At 49.1% G+C, this 21,740-nt stretch overlaps 1 protein-coding gene across 3 annotated transcripts in view; it reads left to right on the plus strand.

Annotated features, from left to right (window-relative positions):
- LOC110492084 (membrane-associated guanylate kinase, WW and PDZ domain-containing protein 3) overlaps positions 1-21,740 on the plus strand; it is a 195,119-nt gene that overhangs the window by 129,865 nt on the left and 43,514 nt on the right. For all 3 annotated transcript variants that reach the window (XM_036947018.1, XM_036947015.1, XM_036947016.1), the window contains exons 2-3: positions 8,271-8,387; positions 18,511-18,630. In XM_036947018.1, the coding sequence (XP_036802913.1) occupies positions 8,271-8,387; positions 18,511-18,630 (237 nt within the window). The remainder of the gene's footprint in view (positions 1-8,270; positions 8,388-18,510; positions 18,631-21,740) is intronic.

Consider the following 21,740-nt stretch of genomic DNA (forward strand, 5'->3'; position numbering starts at 1 on the left):
GGGATGCTTTGGATCGACGTGTACGACAGCGTGTTCCACTTCCTGCCAATATCCAGCAACTTCACACAGCCATTGAAGAGGAGTGGGACAACATTCCACAGGCCACAATCAACAGCCTGATCAACTCAATGTGAAGGAGATGTGTCGCGCTGCATGAGGCAAATGGTGGTCACACCAGATACTGACCGGTTTTCTGATACACTTTTGTTCATAAGGCTTCTGTGACCAACAGATGCGTATCTGTATTCCCAGTCATGTGAAATCCATAGATGATGACCTAATGTATATATTTGAATTGACTGATTTCCTCATATGAACTCTTAGTCTTTGAACTTGTTGCATGATGCGTATTACATTTTTGTTCAGTGGATTTCTACTCTTTGTTGTTACGAGTATTGTTCTTCTTTCAACATTGACCTGCATTGTTGGAGCTCGGAGCTCAAGATTTTAACTGTACCCCCGTAAGGAAGGTGGAAAGAAGTACCCAATTTTGATACTTGAGTAGAAGTAGATGTTAATGCTAGATCTGAAAAGGACTCGAGTGAAAGGGAAAGTCGCCCAGTAAAACACTACTCGAGTGAAGGTCAGTGTGTGGTTTTTAAATTATACTTAAGTATCAACAGTGAAAGTATGGCGTCATTTGTTCTGGGGGATGTGGGGACATTGATAGGGTTTTAGGAAGGAGACCTGTCTGTCACACGGAGAGGAGAGGGTGTGCGTCCATGCCGTGACCCTGGAACGCCAATTGGTCTTAATGACGTGCTAATTAGATAGCAGCTGGGCTGGGCCACTAACATGGAATGACCTCATTAAAGACTCTTTCGTGGCAGCACTGCCTCTCCCTCTGACAACTGTATATCGACATAATACGACATTTGAAATGTCTTTATTCTTTTGGAACTTCTGTGAGTGTAATTGTTTTTCACTTTTGTTTATTATCTACTTCACTTGCTTTGGCAATGTTAACATATGTTTCCCATGACAATAAAGCCCTGGGAGAGGGGGAGCGAGGCGGCCAGAGAGAGGCGGCGAGACGGATGGAGGGAGGGAGGGAGGGGGGGAGAGAGAGAGATGGAGGGAGGTAGATAAGGAAGAGCGGGAGCGAGGTGGCAAGACTGAGGGAGGGAGGAAGAGCGGGAGCGAGGCGGCGAGAGGGAGGGAGAGAGAGAGGCGGCGAGAGGGAGAGAGGCGGCGGGAGGGAGGGAGAGAGGCGGCGGGAGGGAGGGAGAGAGGGAGAGAGAGACGGAGGGAGGTAGATGAGGAAGAGCGGGAGCGAGGCGGCAAGACTGAGAAAGGGAGGAAGAGCGGGAGCGAGGCGGCGAGACGGAGAGAGGCGGCGAGAGGGAGGGAGGGAGAGAGAGAGAGGCGGCGAGAGGGAGAGAGGCGGCGGGAGGGAGAGAGAGAGAGAGAGGCGGCAAGACAGGGAGGGAGGGAGAGAGGCGGCGAGACGGAGGGAGGGAGGGAGAGAGGCGGCGAGACGGAGGGAGGGAGGGAGAGAGGCGGCGAGACGGAGGGAGGGAGAGAGGCGGCGAGACGGAGGGAGGGAGAGAGGCGGCAAGACGGAGGGAGGGAGAGAGACGGCGAGACGGAGGGAGAGAGGCGGCGAGACGGAGGGAGGGAGAGAGGCGGCGAGACGGAGGGAGAGAGGCGGCGAGACGGAGGGAGAGAGACTGCGAGACGGAGGGAGAGAGACTGCGAGACGGAGGGAGAGAGACTGCGAGACGGAGGGAGAGAGACTGCGAGACGGAGGGAGAGAGACTGCGAGACGGAGGGAGAGAGACTGCGAGACGGAGGGAGAGAGACTGCGAGACGGAGGGAGAGAGACTGCGAGACGGAGGGAGGGAGAGAGGCGGCGAGACGGAGGGAGGGAGAGAGGCGGCGAGACGGAGGGAGGGAGGGAGAGAGGCGGCGAGACGGAGGGAGGGAGAGAGGCGGCGAGACTGAGGGAGGGAGGAAGAGAGGCGGCGAGATGGAGGGAGGAAGAGAGGCGGCGATACGGAGGGAGGGAGAGAGGCGGCGATACGGAGGGAGGGAGAGAGGCGGCGAGACGGAGGGAGGGAGAGAGGCGGCGAGAGGGAGGGAGGGAGAGAGGCGGCGAGAGGGAGGGAGAGAGGCGGCGAGACGGAGGGAGGGAGGGAGAGAGGCGGCGAGACGGAGGGAGGGAGAGAGGCGGCCAGAGGGAGGGAGGGAGAGAGGCGGCGAGACGGAGGGAGGGAGAGAGGCGGCCAGAGGGAGGGAGAGAGGCGGCGAGACGGACGGACGGAGGGAGGGAGGGAGGGAGGGAGAGAGGCGGGAAGACTGAGGGAGGGAGGAAGAGAGGCGGCGAGATGGAGGGAGGGAGAGTGGCGGCGAGACGGAGGGAGGGAGAGAGGCGGCGAGACGGAGGGAGGGAGAGAGGCGGCGAGACGGAGGGAGGGAGAGAGGCGGCGAGACGGAGGGAGGGAGAGAGGCGGCGAGACGGAGGGAGGGAGAGAGGCGGCGAGAGGGAGGGAGGGAGAGAGGCGGCGAGAGGGAGGGAGGGAGAGAGGCGGCGAGAGGGAGGGAGGGAGAGAGGCGGCGAGAGGGAGGGAGGGAGAGAGGCGGCGAGAGGGAGGGAGGGAGAGAGGCGGCGAGAGGGAGGGAGAGAGGCGGCGAGACGGAGGGAGGGAGGGAGGGAGAGAGGCGGCGAGACGGAGGGAGGGAGGGAGAGAGGCGGCGAGACGGAGGGAGGGAGGGAGAGAGGCGGCGAGACGGAGGGAGAGAGGCGGCGAGACGGACGGACGGAGGGAGGGAGGGAGGGAGAGAGGCGGCGAGACGGAGGGAGGGAGAGAGGCGGCGAGACGGAGGGAGGGAGAGAGGCGGCGAGACGGAGGGACGGAGGGAGAGAGAGAGGCGGAGGGAGAGAGAGAGGCGGCGAGACGGAGGGAGCGAGAGAGGCGGCGAGACGGAGGGAGAGAGGCGGCGAGACGGAGGGAGCGAGAGAGGCGGCGAGACAGAGGGAGAGAGGCGGCGGGAGGGAGGGAGAGAGGCGGCGGGAGGGAGGGAGAGAGGCGGCGGGAGGGAGGGAGAGAGGCGGCGAGACGGAGGGAGGGAGGGAGAGAGGCGGCGAGACGGAGGGAGGGAGAGAGGCGGCGGAAGGGAGGGAGGGAGAGAGGCGGCGAGACGGACGGAGGGAGGGAGAGGCGGCGAGATGGAGGGAGGGAGGGAGAGAGGCGGCGAGATGGAGGGAGGGAGGGAGGGAGGGAGGGAGGGAGGGAGGGAGGGAGAGGGAGGGAGGGAGGGAGGGAGGGAGACGGAGAGAGAGGGAGGGAGGGAGAGAGGCGGCGAGACGGAGGGAGAGAGGCGGCGAGACGGAGGGAGGGAGGGAGAGAGGCGGCAAGACGGAGGGAGAGAGGCGGCGAGACGGACGGAGGGAGGGAGGGAGAGAGGCGGCGAGACGGAGGGAGGGAGGGAGGGAGGGAGAGAGGCGGCGAGACGGAGGGAGAGAGGCGGCGAGACGGAGGGAGGGAGGGAGGGAGGGAGAGAGGCGGCGAGACGGAGGGAGAGAGGCGGCGAGACGGAGGGAGAGAGGCGGCGAGACGGAGGGAGGGAGAGAGGCGGCGAGACGGATGGAGAGAGGCGGCGAGACGGAGGGAGAGAGGCGGCGAGACGGAGGGAGAGAGGCGGCAAGACGGAGTGAGGGAGGGAGGGAGGGAGGGATGGAGAGAGGCGGCGAGACGGAGGGAGCGAGAGAGGCGGCGAGACGGAGGGAGCGAGAGAGGCGGCGAGACTGAGGGAGGGATGGAGAGAGGCGGTGAGATGGAGGAAGGGAGAGAGGCGGTGAGACGGAGGAAGGGAGAGAGGCGGTGAGGCGGAGGGAGGGAGGGAGGGAGAGAGGCGGTGAGGCGGAGGGAGGGAGGGAGGGAGGGAGAGAGGCGGCGAGACTGAGGGAGGGAGAGAGGCGGCGAGACTGACGGAGGGAGGGAGCGAGCGAGGCGGCGAGACGGAGGGAGGGAGAGAGACGGAGGGAGGGAGAGAGACGGAGGGAGGGAGAGAGACGGAGGGAGGGAGAGAGACGGAGGGAGGGAGAGAGACGGAGGGAGGGAGAGACGGAGGGAGGGAGAGAGACGGATGGAGGGAGGGAGAGAGAGACGGATGGAGGGAGGGAGAGAGAGACGGATGGAGGGAGGGAGAGAGAGACGGAGGGAGGGAGAGAGACGGAGGACGACGAGGAGGAGGAGGCGGCGGAGGGGAGGACGACGAGGAGGAGGAGGCAGCGGAGAGGAGGCGAGAGGGGAGGAGGTGGCGAGAGGAGATGGGGAGGTAGAGAAGGGAGGAGGAGAGACGGGTAGATGGATTACGTTAGGAAGCAGGGGCCAGTGTAGTGAGAAAAGAAGACAAATGAGGGATAGGGAAGTGAAGGAGGAAATGGGAGGTTGATTGCTTTTCAGGAAGTTATCTCACAGATTGTTTTGAGAGTGAGGAGTCCTGTGAAATGTGCTTGGCTGGGCTGATGAGACTCCATGACTTGGGAGAGAGAGAGAGAGAGAGAGAGAGAGAAGAGGGAGAGATGGAGAGAATGGACGGGAGGGTAGTGGTGGGTTCCCATCCCATGTGCGATTTGCATCGTCATCATTCTTCTCTTTCTCTCTCCCTCTGTTTTTAATGATTCCCCAACTCCCCCCACACGTACACACACTACTCTAATGCCCAGACGACAACCCACAAAGGAGCCCATTGTGTTCTGTAGCAGCCTGGCTGTCCAGTGATGCGCTAGCTGTCTCGAGGCTGTACAGTATGTGTGCGCGCGCTCTCCAGAGATATGACTGAGCAGGCTGACGCTACCTGACAGCCAGGCTACAAAAGGTTGCCCTAGCCTGCAAACACAGGGGGGGGAGGGAGGGAGCGAGCTAGACGGAGTGAGGGAGGGAGGGAGGGAGAATTCTTCAGCTCTAGTGTTCAGTGATAACAATTAGCGCCGTCCATTGTCTATACTTAACCTACCCTGTGAGGATGAGGTTTGTGTGGAAATGAAGCCAAGACACATTCCCATGATGGGGGGGGGGAGAGAAAGACCCCCGTCTCACCTAACAACCTAACATGGGAATAGTGCTCGGGGAGGGCTCTCTGTTTTGTTTGTGTACTGTGGTTCCCTAGCTCATAATATATAGAATCATTTTCTGGGAACGTGGAACCTGGAACCTGAGATTTACCAGTTCAATGCGTGACGGGAGATTGCTTTTGTTTCCCTCGACCTAAATTTGTCGTATTAACTGGGATATTAAAATGTCTATAGACTTACACAATTTGTAAAGAGACATGTTTATTTTGTTCCTCGCTACCTCAGCCATGCATTATTGTAACTAGACTGCTTACACTTGAGTAAAATACAATTTGTACTAAGAAAATACACTATATATACAAAAGTATGTGGACAACACTTCAAATTAGTGAATTAGGCTATTTCAGCCACAGCTGTATAAAATCAAGCACACCGCCATGCAATCTCCATAGACAAACATCGACAGTAGAATGGCCTTACTGAAGAGCTTCGTGACATTCAACATGGCACCGTCATAGGATGCGACTTGTCCACAAGTGCTGTTATTGTGAAGTGGAACCGTTTATGAGCAGCAAAGTGGTAGGCGTCACAAACTCACAGAATGGGACCATCGAGTGTTGAAGCGCGTAGCGAGTGTTGAAGCCCGTAGCGAGTGTTGAAGCCCGTAGCGTGTAAAAATCGTCTCTCCTCGGTTGCAACACTCATTACAGAGTTCCAAACTGCCTCTGGAAGCAACGTCGGCATAAGAAGAGTTAATTGGGAGCTCCATGACATGGGTTTTCATGGCCGAGCAGCCAAGTCGCAGCCAAGCGTCTGCTGGAGTGGTGTACAGCTCGCCGTATTTGGACTCTGGAGCAGGGGAAACGAGTTCTATGGATTGATGAATCACACTTCACCATCTGGTAGTCCAACGGACAAATCTGGGTTTGGCAGATGCCAGGAGAACACTACCATAGTGCCAACTGTAAAGTTTGGTGGAGCAGGAATAATGGTCTGGGGCTGTTTTTCATGTTTCAGGCTTGGCCGCTTAGTTGCAGTAAAGGGAAATGTTAACGCTACAGCATACACAGACTTTCTAGACGATTCTGTGGTTCCACATACCCTTTCCTTTTTCAGCATGACAATGCCCCCGTGCACAAAGGTCCATACAAAAAATGGTTTGTCATGATCGGTGTGGAAGAACTTGACTGACCTACACAGAGCCCTGACCTCAACCCCAACGAACATCTTTGGAATGAGTTGGAACGCCGAGTGTTAGCCAGACCTACTTGCCCAACATCAGTGCCTGACCTCACTAATGCTATTTTGGCTGAATGGAAGCAAGTCCCCGCAGCAATGTCCCAACATCTAGTGGGAAGCCTTACCAGAAGAGTGGAGGCTGATATAGCAGCAAAGAGGGAACTCCATATTAATGACCGTGATTTTAGAGTAAGTTGTTTGACGAGCAAGTGCCCACATACTTTTGGTCATGTAGTGTGTCATTCATACCCAATACTCAAACTGTTTACGTTTGACACACGCTCCCCTGTTGCAGTGTATTACAAATGTCCTAGTGCATTAACAAGGCAATTAAGGCATTGACTTTTTGTCACATGATATTGACTAGGCCTGTATGAAAGATTATGCAAGTCTCTTACTAGCTTTCTGTAGATCCTCACATTTCACAGGGAATTGTGGTGCTGAATGAAGCACAGAAAATGCACTCTAAATGTTTTTAGGAATCAAATCTATATATACTATACTATGGGCCTCTTGGGGACAGTTGGGAATAGAATGTATTAGTATTCATCTGAGCCAACCAATGGAACGCAGCTAATCTGCCAACTCAGTGGGCAGTCCCTTTCAACGCCATGGGGGACGAATCAGAGTGCAGGAAAAGCTGCGGCTTGTTTTGATTCAATTTATTTGTGAATAAGGTGGGGGGGGACTCACCACAACACCCCTCGCTGCCTGTAAACTACTGAGCCAGCCAGCCGACATCAGTCGGGACTGTTCCTCTAGGCATGCACACCGCGTGATGCTATAAATGGATGGTATTAAAGATTAATATTTCAAACCGTGCGTAGGCTGGGCTGCTTAAACATTTCAAATGTGTTATTCTCGCCAGATTCAGTTTGCAGATATTTTCCCTCCTTTCAAATAAATGCATTTCTCTGTGCTCCTTTAATTGACACTATACGGGTTTCTGGGGAGTACCCACAGTGATGTATTCAGCCTGTTACGTTCATCTGGGGTGAGCCAAGCGAAAGCACGTACCCCGCAGTCAGTGGCGGCTGCCTGTGTGCTCAGGGAGAGAAGCAATGGGTATCGACGCTAACAACACTAACTGTCGTCCTCTCAAAACACATCCTCTCCACCCTGAGGGGACACACGAACCAGCCTCTAAACATCTGGCAGACTGGACTGCTCATAGAGGGATCCTGCTCAGACACCAGGGGAATGTTGGCTCTCGATGTATTCTTTGTCTCGCTCCCTCCTCCTCTTGCTCCGAGGGGAATGCCTGAATTCCCCTCCTTCAGGAGGATTGCACAGCCCCCACACTTCCTCGAACTCCGCACTGAACTTCTGTTGCTCCTCAGTCAGAAACTCAGAGGCAGCGACAGTGCCAGCCATTGTGTTCCTATCTTACTGGATACTTGGTGATTCAAGGCAATGAATATTTAATCTGTCTGACGTGACAGTTTCTCTACCAACGCAGCCGATGGGCCTCTGCTCTGTCTCCCTCGTTCCCATGCACGACAGTGCTGTCACACAGCCACATCTTTGAAGTTTCAAAACTGTCCTCCTTTCACGTACTCTCGCTGGGGGCATGCTTTCTATCATGGGCACCTGTCAGAGAGTTGACAAGTGGTTTTGAAAGAGATGATAGGTGGTTTTCGTCGACACACTGGTACAGCAGGTAGCCTGGCGGTTAAGAGCGTTGGGTCAGTAACCGAAAGGTCGCCAGTTCAAATCCCCAAACCGACTAGGTGAAAATAGTGTCGACGTGCCCTTGAGCAAGGCACTTGAGCCTAATGGCCGCTGTAAGTCGCTCTGGATAAGAGCGTCTGCTAAATAATGGAAATGAAATGAAATGTTCTCTGTTGAGAAGAGTTTTTGAAAGTGATCATCAGTGGTTTTTGTCTACACACTGGTGGTAATGCATTTCGAGGTCCCGACTGTTTAGAAATGTTCGAGGGGAGTGTAAATGAACTGTGTGTGTACTGTACTGTACGGTACTGACCCAGATGTGTTGTCCTCCTCTTCACAGGCAAGGTGTTGAATACAGACCTGCGTCACTACCTCAGCCTGCAGTTCCAGAAAGGTTCGTTGGACCACAAGCTCCAGCAGGTGATCAGGGACAACCTGTACCTGCGCACCATTCCCTGTGAGTAGTAACGTTCCCGGGCTCCCCATGTGTCTCTGTTCTCCTCTGAGGTCACTGTCTACCCCACATGTCCCTGCTCATTACAGCTATTCCATGTGACTAGGTCACCTTTAGGTCTCAAGACGGGTGACGTCACTGGTGGGCCACTAGCACCTCACTGGCCAGCTAGTTTCTCGGTCTGTTTTTATTTACAGCTGAACATGCTCTCCCACAGTCGCATAAACTTACCACAGTCCCATCAAGTGATTCTATTTGGCCCTGCCGTCACATATCAATGCCCCATATGGCAGCTGCCCAATAAACAGCGGAGCAGTTTGCTGTTCGCTGAAGGTCACGGCCCTTCTCCCATGAGCACACAAGTGCTTGGCATTCATCAGGCCCCTCCACGGTATCTGCCCCGGTGGAATAAGGAGGAGAGTGATGAGAGGTAGATTGACTACTCAATCACACTCCTTCCCTTCCTCCGTCCCATCTCTCTGGCCCTCTTTCCTTTTCACTTATCATGGTTCTGTGTGTGTATAATCATGGATTCCTCTCCTCTCAAGAACTGGGGGGCATTCTCAGCCATCACTGAGGTCTACAAAGCATCCGTCAAACCTTCACTATAAAAGCCATCAACCTCACACACACACACACAACCCACTATTTGATAGATGAGTGAGGAGATATCGCTCTCCGTTTTCAAATACTAAAATGTAGACCTTGGAAGTTAATGTCCAGAATATTATATGCATGTATTTTATGTTTAATAATTGAATGTACGTTTCCTATTCATTTCTTCTTCTACGGTGCTTAAGAGTGCTACCAACTCTGTGCTTCATCCACCCACTTTGGATGACTGCACTTGAACTCTCTTAACAGTGTCTCTGATTCCTTTAAATCACAGGGATGAATAGGTGGTGTGTCAAAGCTTTTTATTTTTTATACCCTAGTGGTTTTTAAAGGACAAAAGGGCCAATTGGCCGAATTCAAAGTGCAACGTGCAGATTTCTCTACGCTACTCTGACGAATTAGATGGCAATTACTCCCCATTTTGCCACTCATGAACGTCATGGGACTAATTTATATAATCTTTGTGAGTCAGGGTTTTAATTTGCACATCTAAAAAAAAAAAAAAAAACTAATTTGTGACTTTGTTATGAGGGAGAGCTGTGCACAGTCTCCTGAATGGCGTCCGTACAACGCTGATAATTGGGAATAACAGGCAACAAAATAAATAGCTTTTTCCCTAGACAATAGAGTATATCTGTTTAGTCTGTCAGTTTCATGAGTTCATGCATTGTTAATGTTCTCAGTATGTAATTAATTAATGGTTATATAGACGACGGTAGACATTTATGTTAAGTAGTGTTTTATGAAAAATCATATAAAAAAAAGAGTAATAACCGATGTTCCCTCTAACTAACCCGAGACCGCCGAGCAGCTCCCCGGGACTTCGCGCAGAGCGCAGAAGAACTATCAGGCCAACCACAAAAGCACGAGATTGAACGTCACTCAACTTCCTAGAGTTTTCCCTTTTAGTTAAACCTAATAATGTTTCCCTTTTACTTAAACCTAATAATGTTTCCTTGTTACTGTGGCAATTGTGATCGAATCAACGTCATATTATCCACGTTCAATGCAGCACACCGGATCAAAACAAACTATGCAGTAGATTTTGTTGTAGGCGAAACGCATCCGGTGTGGGGGGGGGGGGGGGTAGGATTCTATTGCGGATGACTCAGCCCGTACTCTACACAGACTGATGCAGCATAACCAATCCGAGCTGCAGTAGGTCTATATGCAAAGGACATCGCCATATATTGGATCTGTGCCATTTTACTTTGAACTGAACTGTGTTTACAGCTGTGATCGTGAGTAGATGCGCTCGTTTTGAGATCAAAGCAAGAGCTGCATGTAGCCACTCGTGGACGTTTTGTTCACATCCTTTGCAAGTTAGTGAGTTGTTAGCCCAGTTATAGATCATGTGTAGTCAGCAATGGGGGAGTGTTTGCTTCCTACGAGATTACAAACGTGTGCATCTTTGAAAAAACGAGTCAGGTAAAGAGCTTTTTTTTTTGTCTTAAAGGGGCAATGGTGTTTTTTGAGACAGGCAGAGGCAGAGGGCAGCATAATTTGTCCGATTGTCTGTAATAATGGTATAGGAATAATAGTATATTTTATTTTGTAAGGTGGTCACTTCCTTGTCTGAAGGACAAGTGGATAAACAGGTTAATGTCAAGCCCTGTTTTTTTCAACAGTCTCATAGAATGTGCATTATGTCATTGAACACCACACCTTGGCTGCTACTGTAGGCTGAATGATAGAACAGCTATTTCAATGTTAACATTTTATATTTTCTCCAGTTGTTTTGATGGTAGGGCCACCCTGTTAGGCCTACATTATGATCAAAAAGCCCCAGTAGCCTACTTGACCACTGTTAAAACTGTAAAGCGGGTACAGCCTCAGTGTTCAAAGACGTGCTGGAAGTTGCACAGACGTTTCACAAGGTTCAAGTTTGCGCTCAGCAGACCTGAAATTTGCTCAATGCCTCGTTTTTTTTTGGAAGGCACCAGGGCTAGGGCAGCTTGTTTAGATATTCATTTACAGTGTGTCTGTACAGTAATACACTGTAGGTAGCATTTCAAGCAGTGACCCTAGTCTAAGCCTAGTCTCTAGTGCATGGCTGTTAGTTTATGCCTGCTCCTCATCCGTGACAGGGGTTACGTTATGATGGTGTGGCCATCCTAAAAACCACTGTGGTTTAGCTGCAGTAGGTCAACATATGTCCAGTGCTGTATTTAAAGGAAAAATCCACCCAAAACCACTCCTTCCTTTAATTTACGGTATTTAAAGAACACTGAGAACAATATTGTTTTTTTATGAACAAATGTTTAATTTTGGCGTTTTATAATAAGGTTGGTAGCAGCATGGAAAATCGTTGTGGACATCTGCAGCTCAAGTTGACTCCAAAATCCACAATGGAATGCTCTCTCTATGGGCGGACTGGCTGGCAAAGGTATCTACACAAGGTAATACCGTTAGACAATATCAGCATTTTAAAGTAGCTAGTTAGCTGTAAAATCGCCTAAACAACCAGCACTATCAATTTCACCAGTATATTCACCATGTTCAACCTGCAGATCTATGTACCTGGAGTCTGACATTCACAATGGCAGATAGACATTTGAGGAGATGGGAAACGTTGCCCATGCTACGTCAATGGGCCGTGCGGTGTATTCTGGGCGATTCTGGGACAAGGAGCGCACTCCTTGAAAGGATTGAATGGGTGTCTATTGGGCACTTTCTATAATATCTCTGGCAACGGCACCATGTAATGCACCCTGGACGAAAGAGGCAGACAAATAGGAAAAATGTGCTAGACCCTCTGTTAAATTACACATTTCTCGAGGTAGGAATATTGCAGAAATATGATCAATGGCTCATTCGAGAGAAGAACTCCTGCCGAGTTACGACACCGGCCAGTATTGAAATCTGACATGTATGATAGATGCTTTCGCGGTTTAAAAGTCGTATTCCTATTAACTTCCAGTGTAGCGAGTGACTTTATCACAGTGCTGTGTCATGTACCGGCCGGATTTCTGCCTGCGTTTGTGAATGTAGTCTGAGTGTTGGACTCTTGTCTTTCCGTGAGTTTACAAAAACAATAAAATTGTGCCGTCTGATTTGCTTAATATAAGGAATTTGATGCATAGCAATTTACTTTCACTTTTGACTTTTACTCAAGAATGACAATTTAGTACTTTTTCCGCCCCTGTACTTAAGTATATATACAACCAGATTCTTCTAGACTTTCAGTCAAGTAGTATTTCACTTGAGTCATTTTCTATAAAAGGTATCTTTACTTTTACTCAAGTATGACAGTTGAGTACATTTCCCACCACTGCATTTGTCCCACTTGGCCACTGCTGTTTGTGTGACTGTGATTGGCCTTCCACAGTGCCAGGGAGCCGCTGCTTAGCCTCTGCTGTGTGACTGTGACTATGGCCTTACACAGAGCCAGGGATTAGGAATGGTCTCAGTCTCTCCCTGGGAGCCAGAATGGCCGCCTGGCTGCGCTCTGCCTCTCCTCATTAGAGCCCTCTAAATGGCAGCTCAGAGAGAGGAGCGTGGCTTCTCTCCAGTCCCCTCCTGAACACACAGGCAGAGGCATCATTACAGCTCCCAAGAAAGAAGGGAAGAAAAGGAAGGAAGGAGAGTCGGTGCCAGGGGTCCTTGAAGCTCGGCTGAACCCTCTGCCTCCCTCTCTTCTCCTCTAAGCAGTAATATCCGCAGGGGCACCACAGAAAGCTCTAAGAGGCTCACTGGGAGATAACAAAGAGAGAAGGATGACAGGAATATAATAAAAAGTGCCCCTGTATTCAATTTAAAGAATTGCTTTCTCTTGACAAGATTTAAGGGTCTTACATTAAACCTTTTTTTTTTATACCTGGGAAACAAAAGACTACATATTAGATCCTGGCTCTGCCTTTAATAGAGAACATCTGTATGTTCCTTTTGTTCTGATATCCAGGATGATATGCCCCATACTGCCTGCTCAGGATTGTATGACTTTAGTCACTGACTAAAGTTAGCTGAGCCTGGCCTATGTCTCACAGTACCTATCTGGGGTATTGGCGCTAAACAGCGTTAAGTTATGTAGGCCTAACATGTTTATTGCATATCAATGTTTCTCACTTTGTGTATTACTTTCTCTGTAGTGTGATAAAGAAAAGTCAATAAGCATCTCTAGGTGTATCCTCCCAAGACCCATCTTCAGACCGCCTCTGGTTTTCCCCTTTCACATGACCATATTGTCAGATTGAACTAAATATGCCCTTCTTGCAACAGCGCCAGGTCTCAGTGTGACTACGTTTAACAGCTTTCCAGCGGTAGGTGTTAACGTTTCTCCTGGTCTCCCTGTAAGAAGCTTAAGCAGCTGGCAGAGTTTCGCGGGGGTGATGCTTCGCTGTGTGAACTGATACACTCATTTAAAAAAAAAAATAAAATGATGCGACAATTGGCATCTGCGGGTGTTCGTGCGTACGTGTCACAATCAGAGATGGAAGAGAAAGGAGACCCCACTCAGTTTTTTTTTTTTTTTTTTTTTTTTTTTTTTTTTTTTTTCCTGTTTCAATTGAAGTCATTCAATTGGGAGAGCACACCCAGTTAAACAGACAAGAACTGACACATTTTTGGGGGAGAGCCACCCAGTTAAACAGACAAATTCGTTTTCTATGATAAATGGCCTGAGTGAACTATATATACACTACCGGTCAAAGTTTTTACAACACCTGCTCATTCAAGGTTTTTATTGTGCGACTTTAGTCTGATCTCCCTTTGAGTCAATCTGTGACTTACAGCCTGGTTTATTACCGGCAGCGTCATTACTTTAGTCTGATCTCCCTTTGAGTCAATCTGTGACTTACAGCCTGGTTTATTACCGGCAGCGCCATTACTTTGGCTGGACACACCGACTCATTCCAGGGTTTTTCTTCTTTTTATTTTAATGACTATTTTCTACATTGTTGAATAATAGTGAAGACATCAAAACTATGAAATAACACAAATGGAATCATATAGTAACCAAAAAAAAGTGTTAAACAAATCAAAATATATTTTAGATTTAAGATACTTCAAAGTAGCCACCCTTACTACATGATTCCGTATGTGTTATTTCGTAGTTTTGATGTCTTCACTATAATTCTACAATGTAGAAAATAGTGAAAATAAAGAAAAACCCTTGAATGAGTAGGTGTTCTAAAACTTTTGACCAGTAATGTACATCTTCATTTATCCACCTGTTCCACTGTCTGGACTGGACCTCCCACCTGTTCCACAACAATACACTTCCTCATGGAGAAAAGTGCCAATTCATGTTCACTGCATCCACCCCAAACAACCCAATACCTTTTCATGACGTTTTTGTTTTGTTGCTGCTCTGTTCAGTATTGTTTTGGTTCAATTGTTTCATTTCTTCAAAGGTGAACTTTTTTGAGAACATGAACAAAGAATGGAAGTCAATTGAAGTGTTGTCTCCTAGTGCTGTTTCTTCTCCCAAAGCTTTTTGCTTACCACCTCCCTCTCCCTCACCGCCCTCGCCTGCCTCTCCATAACCTCCCTCTTCTTCACCTCCCTTACCTCCCTCTCCTTCACCTCCCTCTCCTTCACCTGCCTCTCCATAACCTCCCTCACCGCCCTCGCCTGCCTCTCCATAACCTCCCTCTCCCTCACCGCCCTTGCCTGCCTCTCCCTCACCTCCCCCACCTGCCTCTCCATAACCTCCCTCTCCCTCACCGCCCTCGCATGCCTCTCCATAACCTCCCTCTCCCTCACCGCCCTCGCCTGCCTCTCCATAACCTCCCTCTCCCTCACCGCCCTCGCCAGCCTCTCCATAACCTCCCTCTCCCTCACCGCCCTCGCCTGCCTCTCCATAACCCCCCTCTCCTTCACCTGCCTCTCCATAACCTCCCTCTCCTTCTTCTCCCTCTCCACCTTCCTCACCTCCCTCTCCTTCACCTCCATCTCCTTCACCTGCCTCTCCATAACCTCCCTCTCCTTCACCTGCCTCTCCATAACCTCCCCCTCCTTCACCTGCCTCTCCACCTTCCTCACCTCCCTCTCCTTCACCTCCCTCTCCTTCACCTCCCTGTCCACCTTCCTCACCTCCCTCTCCTTCACCTGCCTCTCCAAAACCTCCCTCTCCTTCTCCTCCCTCTCCTTCACCTGCCTCTCCATAACCACCCCCTCCTTCACCTCCCTCTCTACATTCCTAACCTCCTTCACCTTCTCCTCCCTCTCCACCTTCCTCTCCTTCTCCTCCCTCTCCACCTTCCTCACCTGCCTCTCCTTCACCTGCCTCTCCTTCACCTGCCTCTCCATCACCTGCCTCTCCTTCACCTCCCTCCCCCTCTCCACCTCCCTTACCTCCCTCTCCTTCACCTCCCTCTCCACCTTCCTCACCTCCCTCTCCACCTTCCTCTCCAAAACCTCCCTCTCCCTCACCTCCCTTACCTCCCTCTCCTTCACCTGCCTCTCCATAACCTCCCTCTCCAAAAACTCCCTTACCTGCCTCTCCATAATCTCCCTCTCCACCTTCCTCACCTCCCTCTCCTTCTCCTCCCTCTCCACCTTCCTCTCCCTCACCTCCTTCTCCCGCTCCATCACCTCCCTCTGACTCCCACATCAACTCCTCAGACTCAGATAAAATATAGCTGCTACAGTATTTACCCTGAACCCAGCACAAACTGTCTTCGCTGCTGTCTACATCAAAAAGACCTGTTCTTGATTATCCTCTACCTCAAAAGACTTGATTGATTCCTTGATTCAACTCGAGTTGCGTCCCCTCTCACATTTCAGATCTTTACATCACAAGGACGACCTATATGACACTCATGCAGACAGGCAAGTCCACAAGAATACAGTACTCTGTTTTTTTCTCATGTTTCCCTGTTCAAGGATTCTCATATTACTGCCTTTGAAGCCGAGGAGCAGACAGGGAACAATCTCAGAATACAATAGTCTACTTTATAACAAGGTTTAAAGCATTTCAGATGTTAGTGCTCTCACAGCAGCAGTAACAGATGAACAGGGTGGAGGGAGGGCAGGAGGGATAGTATTAAGAGTCCATTGGTGCGCCGGTCAGATTGCCGTTCACATCTGAGCTGATTTTCCTGATGCGGAAAATATTTCCAAAAAATGTCTACATGTCTTCAACAAGGGGACAACATGTTAAATAGACCAGCTTGTTGGGAGTTAGTTGCACTACACAGACCGTTACCGTTCGCAGGTTTGTTTAATGACTGCAGGCTTAGTATATACTGCCATGTATAGTTCTGCAGTTTCCAGATCAAAAAGCAGGATTTCAGGGGATTTGGGGTTGGAAAAGAGAGGAGGATGGACAGGGAGAGAAGGAACAAAAAGACAAAGGTTAGAATGTTCAACTGTAAGATTTTTCAACTGTGGCTTTTCGCTTATTGGCAGAACAGAAAAGAAGGACCTTGAGGAGAAATACCATCCTTTGAGCTCTGGAGATGAACAGACCTCAGAACTCCTTAAAAAAAAACTTTCTCCGTCCCTAGGGTCATTTTTTGCTGGCAGGCATAGGATAGGAAGAACGACAGAGAATAAGAGACAAGTAATGGTAACTGCAATTCCTATATGAAGTTATTATTCGTACATCATGGCTCAGGAGTGGACAATCCATTCATTAATCTATCCATCCATCTATCTCTCACAGTGGCTTTGAAGCCTGACTGTGTAGAGGCCCTCAGGGGTTTATTCAGCCAACTCAGGCATTAAGTTGGCTAACCAACCAACCATCATCCACTTTAAACCAGTTCTCAGGTCAATCACCTACTCTGTTTCTCTGTGACACGGTCTGAGGGTTTTCTACATATAGTTGAAGTCAGAAGTTTACATACACCTTAGCCAAATACATTTCAACTCAGTTTTTCACAATTCCTGACATTTAATCCAAGTAAAAATTCCCTGTCTTAGGTCAGTTAGGATCACCACTTTATTTTAAGAATGTGAAATGTCAGAATAATAGTAGAGTGAATGATTTATTTCATCACATTCCCAGTGGGTCAGAGGTTTACATACACTCAATTAGTATTTGGTAGCATTGCCTTTAAATTGTTTATCTTGGGTCAAACATTTCGGGTAGCCTTCCACAAGCTTCCCACAATAAGTTGGGTGGATTTTGGCCCATTCCTCCTGACAGAGCTGGTGTAACTGAGTCAGGTTTGTAGGCCTCCTTGCTCGCACATGCTTTTTCAGTTCTGCCCACACATTTTCTATAGGATTGAGGTCAGGGCTTTGTGATGGCCACTCCAATACCTTGACTTTGTTGTCCTTAAGCCATTTTGCCACAACTTTGGAAGTATGCTTGGGGTAATTGTCCATTTAGAAGACCCATTTAGGACCAAGCTTTAACTTGCGGACTGATGTCTTGAGATGTTGCTTCAATACAACCACATAATTTTCCATCCTCATGATGCCATCTATTTTGTGAAGTGCACCAGTCCCTCCTGCAGCAAAGCACCCCCACAACATGATGCTGCCACCCCCGTGCTTCACGGTTGGGATGGTGTTCTACGGCTTGCAAGCCTCCTCCTTTTTCCTCCAAACATAACGATTGTCATTACGGCCAAACAGTTCTATTTTTGTTTCAACAGACCAGAGGACATTTCTCCAAAAAGTACGATCTTTGTCCCCATGTGCAGTTGCAAACCGTAGTCTGGCTTTTCTATGGCGGTTTTGGAGCAGTGGCTTCTTCCTTGCTGAGCAGCCTTTCAGGTTATGTCAATATATGACTCATTTTACTGTGGATATAGATACTTTTGTACCTGGTTTCCTCTTGCATCTTCACAAGATCCTTTGCTGTTGATTTGCACTTTCCGCACCAAAGTACGTTCATCTCTAGGAGACAGAACGCGTCTCCTTCCTGAGCGATATGACAGCTGCATGGTCCCATGGTGTTTATACTTGCGTACTATTGTTTGTACATATGAACGTGGTACCTTCAGGCATTTCTGGAATTTTCCAAGCTGTTTAAAGGCACAGTCAAGTTAGTGTACGTAAACTTCTGACCCACTGAAATTGTGATACAGCGAATTATAAGTGAAATAATCTGTCTGTAAACAATTGTTGGAAAAATGTCTTGTGTCATTCACAATGTAGATGTCCTAACCGACTTGCCAAAACCATAGTTTGTTAATAAGACATTTGTGGAGTGGTTGAAAAACAAGTTTTAATGACTTAAGTGTATGTAAACTTCTGACTTCAACTAACACTGTTCATCTTCCATTTGGGCTATGAGAGGAGAGAGGTTATCTCCAATAGCTTTATTACTTTTCCCTTACCAGTAAATGTTACTTGCTCAATGTGTGGAAGCTAATTTGGCACATTAAAATAACCTATTCATAGCTTGGTTTCTCAGTAACCCCCCTTGGTGTAAGCTGTGCTCGATACTGACATGGGGTCCTGCAGGATATGAGGACACAATTCACATCCCTGTGTGCATGATGAAAATGGTGTCCACTCCTCTCCTGTTCATGCCTAGCTGGATCTGCACATGACTCTACCCCAGAGAAAGGGTCTGTTTTACTCACTTTATGTTTGTTGTGGTGTCTTTTTCCAGGTACCACACGACAGCCCAGAGAGGGGGAGGTTCCTGGGGTTGACTATAACTTCATCAGTGTGGGGGAGTTCCGCGTGCTGGAGGAGAGTGGCCTGCTGCTTGAGAGTGGAACCTATGACGGTAGGCATGTTTTTTTTTGGAGGTGGTCTATGGCAGTAGTTCCCGAAGTGTTTTACTCAGGCCCCCCTTCCAGCATCGGGGAACATCCTGCGCCCCACGTCTATTTCTATGGGCACATGCACTTCTACATTTTGTTATGGGGTGCCCCCCCCCCCCCCCCACACACACACACATACACACACTGTCGACATCTCACCCCACAGTTTGGGAACAACTGGTCTAGGGGAGGGTGGAGGGGAGCAGGGGAGATGGAGAGGGGAGTGAACCCTACACAGTAATAACAATTTCCTAAGGATGCATCCGCATCACAAAATGAATCCCCATGAATTATGCATTGTTTGTATAGTATCTGCTGAGCTGTCACCACCATCCAGGTCATCAGATAAACTCAATATAAAGATAGCATTCATACCATTGTAAATGTGAAATGAAGTGGCTAGCTTTTTCAAGAGCAGAATAGCGTTGTCCCACTTGTGATTCAAAGTAGGTTGATGATTTCTAAGAAGCCAGCGGTCAGCATTGTGACACAGAACCCTGGGGGTATGTACCCTCATAGCCAGTTGTATCCAGACTGCACCAGTACGCAAGATAAATTATACATCCACACAGGGAGCAGGGAGGCCATATCGTCAGCTGATCTTGATATGGCTGCTTCAGTCAGGATGCTAGTTATTAACCTCTCTAGGGTACGTGGGACTCTAACGTCCCACCTGACCAACATCCAGTGAAAGTGCAGGGCGCCAAATTCAAACAACAGAAATCTCATAATTAAAATTCCTCAAACATACATGTATTTTACACCATTTTAAAGATAAACGTGTTGTTAATCCCACCACAGTGTCCGATTTCAAAAAAGCTTCACGACAAAAGCATACCATGCGATTATGTTAGGTCAGTACCTAGTCACAAAAAAACACAGCCATTTTTCCAGCCAAAGAGAGGAGTCACAAAAAGCAGAAATAGAGATAAAATGAATCACTAACCTTTGATTATCTTCATCAGATGGCACTCATAGGACTTCATGTTACACAATACATGTATGTTTTGTTCGATAAAGTTCATATTTATGTCCAAAAGTCTCTGTTTACATTGGCGCATTATGTTTTGCCTCCAAAACACTCCAGGGAGAAAGTTCCATTTACAGAAATACTCATCATAAATGTTGATGAAAATACAACTGTTATGCATGGAATGACTATATCCGGCGCCGACAGAAATGGCCGCCTCGCTTCGCGCTCCTAGGAAACTATGCAGTGTTTTGTTTTTTTACGTGTTATTTCTTACATTAGTACCCCAGGTCATCTTAGGTTTCATTACATACAGTCGAGAAGAACTACTGAATATAAGATCAGCGTCAACTCACCATCAGTACGACCAAGAATATGTTTTTCGCGCCGCGGATCCTGTGTTCTGCCTTTCACCCAGGACAGCGGAATGGATTCCATGCAGCGACCCAAAAAAACGACTCAGAAAAAGAGGGAAACGAGGCGGTCTTCTGGTCAGACTCCGGAGACGGGCACATCGTGCACCACTCCCTAGCATCCTTCTCGCCAATGTCCAGTCTCTTGACAACAAGGTTGATGAAATCCGAGCAAGGGTAGCATTCCAGAGGGATATCAGAGACTGTAACGTTCTTTGCTTCACGGAAACATGGCTCACTGGAGAGACGCTATCGGGGGCGGTGCAGCCAGCGGGTTTCTCCACGCATCGCGCCGACGGAAACAAACATCTTTCTGGTAAGAAGAGGGGCGGGGGCGTATGCCTTATGACTAACGAGACATGGTGTGATGAAAGAAACATACAGGAACTCAAATCCTTCTGTTCACCTGATTTAGAATTCCTCACAATCAAATGTAGACCGCATTATCTACCAAGAGAATTCTCTTCGATTATAATCACAGCCGTGTATATATCCCCCCCCCCAAGCAGACACATCAATGGCTCTGAACGAACTTTATTTGACTCTTTGCAAAAAGCTGACCACGACTCCATTTTGCTGATCCCTGCCTACAGACAGAAACTAAAACAAGAAGCTCCCACGCTGAGGTCTGTCCAACGCTGGTCCGACCAAGCTGATTCCACACTCCAAGACTGCTTCCATCACGTGCACTGGGATATGTTTCGTATTGCGTCAGATAACAATATTGACAAATACGCTGATTCGGTGTGCGAGTTCATTAGAACATGCGTTGAAGATGTCATTCCCATAGCATCGATTAAAACATTCCCTAACCAGAAACCGTGGATTGATGGCAGCATTCGCGTGAAACTGAAAGCGCGAACCACTGCTTTTAATCAGGGCAAGGTGACTGGTAACATGACCGAATACAAACAGTGCAACTATTCCCTCCGCAAGGCTATCAAACAAGCTAAGCGTCAGTACAGAGACAAAGTAGAATCTCAATTCAACGACTCAGACACAAGAGGCATGTGGCAGGGTCTACAGTCAATCACGGACTACAAGAAGAAATCCAGCCCAGTCACGGACCAGGATGTCCTGCTCCCAGGCAGACTAAATAACTTTTTTGCCCGCTTTGAGGACAATACAGTGCCAGTGACACGAAAACATGCGGACTCTCCTTCACTGCAGCCGAGGTGAGTAAGACATTTAAACGTGTTAACCCTCGCAAGGCTGCAGGCCCAGACGGCATCCCCAGCCGCGCCCTCAGAGCATGCGCAGACCAGCTGGCCGGTGTGTTTACGGACATATTCATCAATCCCTATACCAGTCTGCTGTTCCCACATGCTTCAAGAGGGCCACCATTGTTCCTGTTCCCAAGAAAGCTAAGGTAACTGAGCTAAACGACTTCCGTCATCATGAGGTGCTTTGAGAGACTAGTCAAGGACCATATCACCTCCACCCTACCCGACACCCTAGACCCACTCCAATTTGCTTACCGCCCAAATAGGTCCACAGACGATGCAATCTCAACCACACTGCACACTGCCCTAACCCATCTGGACAAGAGGAATACCTATGTGAGAATGCTGTTCATAGACTACAGCTCGGCATTCAACACCATAGTACCCACCAAGCTCGTCATCAAGCTCGAGACCCTGGGTCTCGACCCCGCCCTGTGCAACTGGGTACTGGACTTCCTGACGGGCCA

This window comes from Oncorhynchus mykiss, chromosome 16 (assembly GCF_013265735.2).
Source record: "Oncorhynchus mykiss isolate Arlee chromosome 16, USDA_OmykA_1.1, whole genome shotgun sequence".
In the NCBI taxonomy this organism is placed as follows: domain Eukaryota; kingdom Metazoa; phylum Chordata; class Actinopteri; order Salmoniformes; family Salmonidae; genus Oncorhynchus; species Oncorhynchus mykiss.